The sequence below is a fragment of the Buteo buteo genome, chromosome Z, assembly GCF_964188355.1.
Source record: "Buteo buteo chromosome Z, bButBut1.hap1.1, whole genome shotgun sequence".
In the NCBI taxonomy this organism is placed as follows: Eukaryota; Metazoa; Chordata; class Aves; order Accipitriformes; family Accipitridae; genus Buteo; species Buteo buteo.
In genome coordinates, this window is record NC_134204.1 from 53,860,335 (window position 1) to 53,872,771 (window position 12,437).

The following is a 12,437-nucleotide window of genomic DNA, read 5'->3' on the forward strand; positions in this document are numbered from 1 at the left end:
AAACTAACAGCAGCTCACTGCCATCCATAAGCCTTCAGGCAGGGTCAAACCATTACTCATTTTTATAATAATTTGCTGATAGCATCATCATTCTCATGCACTTACTTTACAAAAGCCTGTTCTCTCCCTGGGTTTATGTTAATTTTAAAAGAGTATTTCCTTGAAAACTAAACATCTAATTCATGATTTTTAATTATTTTAATTATTAATTTAAAATTCTGTAATGTAGTTCAAGTCGCTCCTACAAAACTGAAAATATACAAAATAGTCAAGTAACTTCCAGAAAATACATTTCAAAACACTGTTTGGTTTAACTGTTTTATACAGAACAGTACTTTATGTAAGGGAATCTGCCATCACTTAAGTGAATTCCCTTAAGTGATCATACCTATTCAAAGGAGGAAACAAAAAGGACTTCTACTGAAGCCAACTCTTAACTGCTATAGCTTGAATCTGCAAGAGAATGTGTCAGCTGCAGACATCAGCATTCTCCTGTTACAGGCAATAGTTTAAGAAACACTCAAGCTAAAGTAAGTTTTTATAAACAGGGGCTGCCTGTTCTTTTGGCTTTCATCAGCGCCTAGCCTGAGACCAAAACCACTTCATTTGCAGAGGACACAATACTAATTCTCAGGATAAAAAAGAAACAGGTAACATCAGATACATCAAATTCAACAGTAACATGCTAGTGGCATAAAATTTCCTCTTCTAGTTCTAACTGGAGTGACTGAAGACTTAGCACTCACTAACAAGAAGAGAGCCGTGCCCTTAATTCTGCCAACAGAAAAGACTACATAAGAGCACTCCCTAAACAGCCTGTCATCAGACACAGCAGTCTGAACCACCTTCATTTAGATTTAAACTGTAAATGCTCCTTTTTCAAGGAAGAAGAAGAAAAAACCCCTCTCACTGCTCCTCAGAAAGGCAGTTGCATTGTCCAGGTAGTGGTACAGTGAGCTGCTGAAAAGAGCAACATCCTAAGCTTTGCCTCTAGCAAATTACATTGCTGACAATCTAGACTTCAGCATTACCATCAGCCTCAGGTTATTAAGTGGAAATTAATTTCAGGAAAGCACATGCAGCACATTGACCTGTCAAACTTAGAAAGCATGTTTAAGATACACAGTCAACCTCTGCATCCATTAACTTTATGACATATTTTTCTGGAAAATACAGATACATAAACCAAACCTCCAGGCTACCTAGCTTTATTCCACCTGATCAGAGTTCAATATTGTCCTGGTTTCAACTGGTATAGAGTTAATTTTCTTTCTAGTAGCTGGTATAGTGTTATGTTTTGGGTTCAGTATGAGAATAATGTTGGTAACACATTGATGCTTTCAGTTGTTGTTAAGTAGTGTTCATACAAAGTCAAGGATTTTTCAGCATCTCACGCCCAGCCAGCAAGAAGGCTGGAGGGGCACAAGAAGTTGGGAGGGGACACAGCCAGGGCAGCTGACCCAAACTGGCCAAAGGGGTATTCCATACCATGTGGCATCATGCCTAGGATATAAACAGGGGGGAGCTGGCCTTGGGGGGGAGATCGCTGCTCGGGAACTAACTGGACATCAGTCGGTGGGCAGTGAGCAATTGCTTTGTGCACCACCTCTTCTGTATATTCAAATCCTTTATTATTGTGATTTTATTATTGTTACTATTATCATTATTAGTTTCTTCCTTTCTGTTCTATTAAACTGTTCTTATCTCAACACACAAGTTTTAACTTCCCCCCCCCGCGATTCTCTCCCTCATCCCACTGGGTGGGGGGAACTGGGTGAGCAGCTGCATGGTGCTTAGTTACTGGCTGGGGTTAAACCACGACAAAAATGTATTTCAGTCCTCAGAAAATCCCATTTTTCTGCTGCCCTAATAAATTTTGCACCAGAATAAGGGGAGCCCATACTTTATGACAACACCTTTAAGAATGAGCATCCATTCAGCTGCAAACACTTACCCTAAAGGTTCAAAAACAGCACACTTGCACACTACAGTGGCCAACTTGGAAGACAATTTTCTTCTGCCCCCTATGAATTTAGATGCAAAATTCCCCCTACTATTCAGAGATTGTACTGAACTCAATGTCCTCAAGAAGAGATGCTATGCAACCTGTTTAATTAAGTCAGAGCTGATCAACTCCTAACCGAAAAACTGAGGTCTTCCTAAGAAACACCAGTTCCCAATTGCACCCCAGCTGGGCATCCTAAAAACAAGTTACATGAAACTACTAGTGCTAAGTTGCCCAGCTGTTGCCTACAGTTATTTTAGCCCAATAAGCAAGCAGGGCATGGCGGGTTCCAAACAGGCAAGTAGTTTCCATAGGTCAGTATATTGAGCAAACTCCCTCCCTTCTCACACACCAATTTCTATTGCTCCTACATTATACCCTATGCTAAAATAGAAGAGGAAAACAATACTGCCATACAGGCCCTGCTCAAAATCAGGTGAGGACGATGCAGTTGTGTCCGACAATAAACCAGCTAAGGAAGCAACAAACTGACCAGGGCAACAGGTTTTACCACCCTCAATCAAACTCCATGATCAGCAACAGATTAATGGCATATATTGTGCCTCCTGTTGAAATGTCCAGGGGATAACAAACTACTTAGGAGCTAAGTAAACGCTTTACAGTAGCCTTCCTGATGACAACACATTTGCTTCCAGCTACTTCCTTCTACAAATAAGAGAAGCAGATTTTGCTGCTACAAACCTATATTTACAGTCATCTCTTACACCGCCTTCCTAAACAGGACACTTGTATTTAGTTGGGAGACCACCTCAACGGTTGCATGAACAGAGTACTGCCCTAAGGCATAACAGATACAGTAAGGGAGAACCGCCACAGGACAGGAAGAGTCTTGTGAATCCAGTCGGGTTTACAAGGTTAGTGAGTGACTGGAAAAAAACCCACATTTGTACTCAACTCAACGTAGGATTTAAAATTATTCCAATATTTAAAAACAGCCTCACATGCAGTATAAAGCATTCATAAGCTTCTGTATTTCCTATTTGCATTTACTGTGCTGAAGCTTGCTTGCATACGAACACAGAAGCAGCCTGGTCTGGAAGATAAATAGTCTGGAATTGGCAAGGTACAAATCCAAGTTAAGCTCTGACATTTACCTCCTGAGCAATTACCTCTGCCTTTCTAATCTCCTCTCCAAAACTGAGCTCATCCACACCCAGGTGAAGTTCATCAGGCTAGTAGTTGCTGTTACACATTGCCCCAGAGAGCAACAGAACTAAGTTCTGATCTCAAAGTTGGCCTCTATACACTTCTACCCTGCATTTCAAATTTGATCCAAGCCCAGAGGAGACACTAGGGCTCGTTTCCTGATGCTAAACGGTGACTAGAAGAGCTGCATACATGCAGGTTTGTACTAATACGTGAACACACAGATTTCAACACAAAGCAGAGCTTTAAGCAACAGGGAAAAAAAAAAGCTCAGCTGTCTGCACCTTTCAAAAAAAGCAGAAAGATGTGGCTATTGACAGCTCTGAGTGCTCCCTATGAACCCACAAGGGCTTGTTTTAGGGACAAAGTTTACATTCTCTGAGTGGTGACTCTTGCATGGTCACCATGATTAGCATAAACAACCCTCCAGTACCTTTAAGCAGACAATCTTTACAACAAGGATAGTCTCCACAAGCTGGTCTACGCGGGTAAAAGCAATATAGTGGTTTGAGTATGAACAAAATTGACAAGACGTTTTAAGTCATTACAGTAAGACACCTAAAAAAAGACAACTTTCCCGATACTGCATACTGATAAACTTATGTTGGAGGGGTAAACCAAGTTTTATTTAGATATGCATTAATGGCCTTCATACAGATAACCAAATAAAAACCAAGTTAGAAATACAAGGCGTGAAGCTCAGACATTCAAGTTGGGGGGGTCGGGGGGTGTGGAGATAAGGATTTCAGCCCCAGTTCTGTTCCTTTCTCTGAGCTTAACATGCCTCTGATACAAAAACACAGGGAATGACAGAGACAGGGAGAACTACAGTCAGTTAGCCTTTAGACCACACTCCAACTCAGGACGCTTACAGCAGTCACAAGCCCTTCCCTCTGCTTTTCACGTTCATTTGGTACTCCCTGCAGGGCAGCCTGCAGAGGAGAGCCGCTGAGGCTTCCCGTCTGGCCTTTACAGGGCCTACTAGGTAAGACATGCTGCACTTCACCACACCCTGTAAAATCAAAAGTGATTTGTTCCAGTGAGTCCGCTCCGCCCAAGTATCCTGTCTGGAACAGTGACCAAAGATACAAACCTTGCTGGGAGAAGACATTGGCAGCCATATCCTTCAGTCCCGTAAATTTACGTAGCCCTATAAATTTCCCTTTGGGAGAGTATTTTCCTATGTTTCAGAAATACAATGAAAATACTTTCAAACAGTTCGCCGGTAAACATGCCCTTGTATGCTCAAGGGCAGTACTGAGACTGTAGACAGTTGCACGGTCATCTGCTCATATTATTCTTTAATTAACACGGACTCTCCACTCCCAGTTAAGTTCCAAAGGCAACACCTTCCAGCCTGTTGTTATCCGTATCAAGGGCAGGTATCTTTGCCTACCAATCATACCTGCAAAACAGACTTTAAATATCAGAGACAATTATGCACAGAGCCATCCATAAGTGCGTACCACCTGCCTATTTGGCTTCACGGTTTAGCGGCCACCTTGGGAACGGCAGTCCAAGAAAGTTTGGATTGTTGAGAAATACAGCACAGGATATTGACAAATTATTAAAAGCACCAAGGTAACTTTTGCTTGCAGACAGCTAAACTGGGTAAGAATATTCCAAATAAAACAGTTGTAAAATTACGGTCATAGAGCCAACGCCTTTGAAAAATGGGTAACATGCAAAAACATATTCTAAGATGAATAAAATCAGCGCTGTAGTCATAACTTACGCTACAAATTATATTGCAACACTCACTAGAATTTAAGGAAAATGCTCCTGAGTACGTGAAAGCCTAGCCTGCTTCAGCCAAGAATTAGAACAACTTCCCTTGCTTGAAAATTCTAACTCTCGCCAGGAAACAGGGAAAAAGACTAGCCACCAAAGAAAAGCACTAGCAAAAAGACCCAGAGAGTTAATAAAATAAACATCAATTATCAGAGAACCTAACTTGAAAATGCTGCAGTCTGCAAAAAAAAAAAAAGTATAAAAATGATGAAGAAAAACACAAATGCTCCCTGGCACTCTTATTCTGCTAGTCTCCGAAGCTACCATTTCTGCAGAGTCATCTGTCAAACCTCAAGCAGCAAGTACAAGCCCTCCAGATTCACACCTCCTCTGACTGTGCAAGTACATACCAATTAAATCCTAGGAGATGCAAGAGCAACGTAACAGTCCTCTACAAGAGGAGAAAGACACCTGCTGTAAAATCAAAGAAGAATCGGAGAAAAACATCAGGACTTGAGACAGAAAGGTATCTTCAATACCTAGAAGGGTATTTCTGGATTTTGAACAGGATCATGAGAGCATTTTTTCCTCCAACCACTAAGATTATAAACTCTCGGGGAAGTATAAAAACAATCCTCTGACTGGCAACTGCTGCAGGATGAACTTACGCTGAAACACAGGTAGGAAGGAGGCCGTCAGAATAAGTTCATACTTCCTCACAGGTGACAAGCCTCCAAGTCAGATTTTACCATTTCACCCGGCAATATTCTCTGCCTCTTGCAGAACTGTTTCGAAAGTTAATTCTTCACGTAAGTACAATAAACTACAAATTCAGCAAAGCCACCATGACCAAAACTAAATCTATTACAGTCTTCTTACATCACCAAAAAAAAAAAAAAACAAAAAAAAAACCCCACACTTTCTTATGAGATAAATGTTCTACTACTTACAATTCATTCACTTATATATTGAATCACGTTAACCCTTATTCTTCACTAATGCTGCTACATCAGGAGGTGGTTTTCCAACACAAGCCCACTGGTTACCAGGACAGCTCCAAGAAACACGATTGATACCTTTTAAAACAACCCATTATTTGTTTCCACACATCTTTCCTAGCCCCAGACAGAACAAGAATTGAGGCAAAGGATGCTTTAAAATTACACAGGCTTTCAATATTCACCTCCTTTTTTTATCAGCTGCTTTAGTATAGCTCTCAATATATACAAACCCAATAGATACAAACAGAGGTAACTAATAATATTTTGTGGGTTCACAAATAGTGCTCGCTTTCATAGGCGTTCACAAATCACACTCTATTCATTCAGACGACAGGCTGCACTAATTTATCACTGCGCTCTCCGGAGAGAATTAAAGCAGCTTGTCATTTCCTCGCAGGCACCCCCCACGTACATACTAAAAAGTACCACCTCGTTGTTGTTACAAAGCCAAAAGGTTTTTTACACCCCCTACAAACCAGAAAACACAAATTCCTTGCTGTGACGTTGTCTTTTGAAAAATAATGAGCATACTATCTCTTTTCCCCTGCAGTATACCTCTTTCACCTGCAAAAACGAAATGCATGCCAAACCTCACTTTTTCCTTATCACATACCCTTTGCATCCTGCTTCAGTTTTGCTGCAGCACACTCCGCACGCAGGTAACATAGCTTCTGTTAGCATCTAGCCTCAATTTCTAGACTTAAAAACCAGGAGCTGCCAGCACCAAAGGGGCATAACACGAGCATCCAAAAATCCCCATACGCACCTTCAACAATAAAGCAGAAACGTACTAAGGATGCACCAGAACATACACAAGCCCAAACTTCCACAACTCGGTGCCCTGCTGACACGGTGTTAAACAAGCAGGCATATCCTGGGTGTTCAAACACTGTGGCGGAACAGTGAAATGTGAAAGCCCGTACCATGTGACACAGAGACCGCGGCCAAAAGACTACTGACATCCTGAAGATTCCTTGCACTTCTCTGCATTTCAACAACTGGCTTTCCAGGTTAACAGCACAGGGAAGCTCAGGAAGAAACAGGACAGACTTACTTTCAACTGGTATTTCACTTTCAAAGAAAGTCAAGAATGTCTGTCGAGGGTTTTTAAAAGCCTGCTTCATGTCTCCACAGTGATAACTACAACGGAAGCACAAGTTTTAGAAGCCTACCATGCCATCGCCCTCACCTCAGACAAGAGGTGCGGGCTACGCAGGTCTGCATCAGACAGAGCTCGTTATTCGCTCCTAACACAACGCTTAATGTGCCCACTCTCTCACAGACAGCCAACAAACACAAGCAGCAGCTTCTGTAGATAAACGCACGCTTTCATTTGTCCTGGTTAAGCCTGGATGCTCAAGTACTGAACTTCCCCCGCTCAGAACACCACAATGATTGCAACGGGTAAATCCACCTTGTTCCTGCAGAGCACGAAGAGTCCAACGCTGATTCCCATGCCCTCCAGAGGTTTTCCCGCCAAAGCCTAACAAAACCAGCCCTGCCTGCAAAAACCTCTCCATTTCATAACTTCTCCGTTTCTCAGATAAGAGGGCCTGAGGCTCAGTCTCCTCCGCTTTTTTGGTCAGTCAAAACATTTGACAGTCTTCACCTAGCCCTTGCACAAATAAGAACATGCCGTGCTTCAAGCCTAGTTTTTGTTCAGTCAAAATACTCCGTTGGCCAATACTCTAAAACACAACTAAATCAAAACTCAAGCCACATCGTTAATAGCATGTTTTGAACTTTAAAAATTCAACCATCTGATTAAGCAGGAAAAAAACAACACTTCCTTGTGTCAGAGCTGCAACAAGCCTAACTGGTTACTATGAAATGCGTTGCTTCCAATTCTCCCTGGAAGGTTAGTCTACATATTCCGTACTAGTTTTAACGACAGCTTTCGACTACAAGCGTAAACTGTTGCTAGAATACTACCTTGCGCTGTAACATCAAGTCTCTTCAGGTTAACTTGGTATTGAGAAGAAGGGGAGAAATTGCTAGAGCCAGAAACCAATTTTAGAGCCACGAGTTTCCTGGGCCTATCACCACTAGGCGATTTTTGGCCTTGTCGCAGCACAGGGCACAGCTCCAAGTAAACAAGCGCACCTCTAGCAGAGAAACACGCGCATACAGTTCAAAGACTAAGAGTAATGTTTCCTGAGCTCCCCAAAACAAACGCATTTGTTTCAAGGCCTTGGAAAATTCACCTAAGAAACCAGTGCACTCTGACACAATGGGTATTTCTAAAATTCAGACGGAGAGCGTTCAAACACATACTTGGGAAACACTTGCTTAACAGATTCCCTTTCAAAGCATTTTTCCAGTTTTAACCGCTTTGGGTTCTAGCTGAAGGCTCAGGAGTATTCTTCTCTTCACCAAGTTCTACAATTCACAAACTTTCAACCAGAATTTCTTTGCAATTTTCTAAGAAGTAGAGCAAGGAGACGCTAACACTTTTTTCACCTCTGCAGCTAACAAGATCAAGGCTTCACCCTGCTCACTTTAAAACAAAGCTCTCCTCAAATCCTAGCCACGCTTCCTCTACCTTTCCACCCATTCCTAGCCAAAACCTGAAGTCCTAGGCTCATGAGAAGCATTCTTGTTTCAGCTGCTGAGCTACTGTAGCAACTGCAGTTAGAAACAGAGGGTGCAGTCTCCCTTCCCATAACCCAACCCCTAGCTAATGCATTTTGCCCTCTCATAAGCTGGTGAGGGGTTTCGACTGGCACCATTCCTTCGGTCCTCTCCTTGGTTTTACTTCCCCTGGGAAGGTCCTGACCTTCCTGAACACAGAGCACAGGAGAAGAGATGAAAAGAGAGCTCTTCTCAGTAACGGGTAAAGACTGACGTTTTAAATCCTTGAGGGTTTCTAGCATGTGCTTCAGCCAGACGTTTGCCATCTCCCTCTGCCGCGCTGCTCAACGAAACGAACCCTTAGTCCCACTCCAACCGCCGCCCCTCACTTTTCTTAGGGTGGAAGTGGGAGAGGGTAAAGGAACACACTTTCTAAGAGCCGATACAACGTTCCAGAGCGTCACTGCCCAGATGCCACCCGAAAGGCTGCCGCAGACACACCTTCATACACCAACCTTCCCAAATCTTTCAAGAGGCGGCCGCAAGGATGTCTGGCCTCGGCCGTCAGAGGCAACCGTCCGTGCTCAGGCAAGTGACAAGGCAACTTCCAACCCTGCAGACTCACTCGGGGCCCTTCCTCGCATCTCAGAACGCTCTCTTTCCCCGAGGATTTTTCAGCACTCCCACCTGCTGACAGAAAACACTCGCCTGCAACCACAACGCGTCCTCTCCCCCCTCCCAGTCTTAGAAGGGGAGAGTCCCTGCCACCCGCCAGTGAGGGAGACTAACTCTGTTACAAACCTCGCCAACGCCCGCTCTGCAGGAGACACACCAACGTTCGCCCTACTACGGTGGTTAGCGGAATCTCACACGCGCTCCCCCACCTCCTAAGCGCAGACGCATCCCCGCAGCTCACGCTGTAGGCAAAACAATCGAGCCTCCCCGCAATCCCCCACCTTCAATCAAACACAGCACACGCTTGCCTAAGCGCACAGGGATGCATTTAAGAGGAAGCGCTCACGAGCTCCTCTCCAGTACGCGCCTCTGCAGAGAAGAGCCCTACAACTCTCCTGACATTTCCTCTCCAGGCGGGAATCCGCGGAGAGCAAGCACCACATTTTCCTTCTGCTGCACTACCCACCCTCCCCCCAGCAAGAGGTCACTACCCACCCCCCGTACTCCCGGTAGGAAACAGCAGAGCTTACTACTTTGCCCCATTACCCACTAACCCACGGGCGTGGTGGGCACGTCTATTCCCGAAAGGGAAAACTTTCGCTTCCTGTAGTCGCTCTCGCTCCTCTCCGCCGGCGTACAACGTGAGCCGTTCTCCCCTCCACTTCCCGAGGAAAGTCCATCCGCTGGGCGACTGGCCACAACAGCCCCTTTCCCTCCAGCTAGGAAAGTCACGCTGCTCTGCAGACCCCTCTGCACCCCGAGGAAAAGGGGTCACCCCACGACGGCCCGCTCGCTTCCCGGAAAGGGGCCCGCATCACCCCCGCCCCCCGCCGAAGCGCCCCGCTCCTCTCCCCCACGCTGGAGCTCACCCTCCCCCCGCACCCCCAAACTCCTCCCGGGCCGTCACCGCGCCCGCTTCCACCGACCCCTCCCCCCGCAGAGGGCTCCGTCCTCCCCCGCTCCCCACTCGCCCCCCGCCCCGGGGAAAGCCCCCCCCCACCTCTCCCCACGGCCGCGGCCCGGGCCGCGCTCTCCTCTCCTCCGGGAAGGGGGAGCGCGGCCCGAGCCCGGGAGGGGACGGAGCGCGGCCCTCCCACCGCCTCCCGCCCCCGCGCGGGCCCGCACCGTCTCCTCGGGGTCGATGTCGATCCGGAAGGTCTGCTGCTGCAGCGTTTTCAGCGTGATCTGCATGGCGGCGGCGGCGGCGGCGGCTGGAGGCCGCCCGTCGCGGTCCTCTCCCCGCGTCCGCCGCAGCGCAGCGGGACAGGCGGAGAGGAGGAGCGGGAGGAAAAAGAGGAGGAGAGCGAGCGCGGAGCAACGGCTCGGCCTCTGCCGCGGGGCGCCAGTCACACTCGCGGCGCGAGGCGGAGTGCGGGCGGCGCTCAGCCCCCACGCCTCAGGCGACGGCGGGGGGAGGGAAGAGCGACGGCACGGGGCGGGGGGGCGGCGGCGGCTGCGCGCCGCCGCTCGGCGGGAGGGAGCGGGGCAGGCGGCGTGCGCCTGCGCGGGCTGGCCGCTCGCCGCTCCTCGCCCGCCGAGAGCCGGCGAGGGGAGCGGGGAGAGGAGCGGGCGCGCATGCGCGGTGCCCCCGACGGGGTGGCGCCCACGGGCGGGCCCGCCTGCCGCCGCCTCGCGCCGCCCCGGCCGCCTGGCGCCACCTGAGGCGCCCGCAATGCGCCGGCGCGGCTGAGCCGCGCAGCGGGCGCCGGGCGCACTGCGCAGGCGCGGGGGGCGCCCGAGGAGGCGCGGGCGGGGGCGTGCCTGCGAGGGTCCGAGGGGGCGGGGAGACGAGGCGGTCGCGCGCGTGTGCACACCGCTCACCGTGGGGGTTGCAGGTTACTCGTACGTGCGTGCGTGCGTGCGTGCGCGCCTCGCGCGCCCCGCGCGCACGCACGCACGCACGCACGCGTTGGTAGGGGCAGGGGGGCCCGAAGGCTGCAGCCCTCTGCAGGGTGGCTGTGGGTGGCGGAGGGTCGTTGAGGCCGGCCGGCCCGCCCGCCGTCCGTCCGTCCCTCCGACGGCTCTGCGGTGGCTGGCAGCTGGGGTTGCTCGGCATCTCCTCGCTGGCACGCGTACTGCGAGGCGGCTGTGCCGCTGAGCCGGCCAGCTCCTTGCCTCAGCAGGCCGAAGGGCACGGGTTGCTCCGTCGGCCTGCGTGTGCACAGCGGGTAATAACAACGCTGCCTTCCCAGTCTCGCCCCACCGCACCGCTGTAAGGCAGCGGGCCCGTTCAGCGTTCACGCAGTGCCTCAGCGGCGCTGAGCGGTGCGCAGATACCTCGGCCGACGCGGCAGGAAAGAAGCTCGCCTGTCACCACAGCGAATCTCCAGTTCGGCATGGGGAGAGGCTTTCCTCCGAGAGGCTGAGAGCAACGTATTGCTACACCTAGGACAAGCTTCTCGAAGACCGAAGGTCTTCTCGGAATCCTGACAAGCCTTACGATGCGTGTACTGCAAAAGTTTAGACTTTAGACTAAGTTCTAGAACTTAGTGTAGTTCCCTGCCGTAGTCGTCCCAAGCTTTGTAAGCAGTGTTTGTGAGTTGTTTGCCTGCCTTTCCGGAAGTCTGTACCGTCTTCTCTGCGTTATCCTTCCCACCTCACTCTCATCCCACGCGTACGAATAGGGAGCCCAGGAGGTTACTTGCTCATCACAGAAACCGGTGCAGTGGATGGGACAGCGTAGGACCTCAGTTCCGCCAGGGCCGGCTTCAATAGTTAGTGCTTACCTTTGACGAGTTATTAACCTCCGTCTCCCCTGGTACTCCCCAGGGAATGCAGAGAGAGAGAGAGACCCCTGCTACAAATAACCCTTAAAGTTGAGCCCACTACGCTGGTAAGAGGGACCCCCACCCCGGCTCCTTATAACGCTCTTCCACCAGTAGGTGTGGGATCTCCCAGGGCGTTTTCTTTGTAAGCAAGGCTGTCTTTCTGCAAAAGAGGACGCTGATGTTAGGCTAACTTAATACCGTCATGCAATTAAACCCCACGTTTCTCAGTATCGTGTAATGCCTTGAGAAATTCTACTCTGCCACGTTGTCAACCTAACACTTGTAACCAAAAACACCTCACCCCTTAGCTCATTATTACAGTAAGCTTGGCTTCATAACAATTTCTTACCAGCACCGCAGCAGAGCTGGGGCCAGCAGGCTGCGTTTGCAATGCAAAGGGAAAGCAGGAGACACCTCTCCCTGCAGGAGCGTATGGATGCGTATGTCTTGCGCACACAGCTGGTGGTGCTGCTTCTGTCATCATCCACCTCAGGCTCTGACACGCAGCTGCTGGACAGC

General features: G+C 48.8%; 1 protein-coding gene across 3 annotated transcripts in view; it reads right to left on the reverse strand.

Annotated features, from left to right (window-relative positions):
* Positions 1-10,655, reverse strand: part of RAD23B (RAD23 homolog B, nucleotide excision repair protein) — a 35,940-nt gene extending 25,285 nt beyond the window's left edge. Inside the window, exon 1 of one of the 3 annotated variants that reach the window (XM_075021641.1) lies at positions 10,276-10,655. In XM_075021641.1, coding sequence (XP_074877742.1) covers positions 10,276-10,341 — 66 coding nt within the window. In that variant the 5' untranslated portion in view covers positions 10,342-10,655. Of the gene's footprint in view, positions 1-9,704; positions 9,724-10,275 lie in introns of those variants that run through there. The other 2 variants (XM_075021643.1, XM_075021642.1) reach the window with 2 other exon arrangements.
* Positions 10,656-12,437: the final 1,782 nt, after the last annotated feature.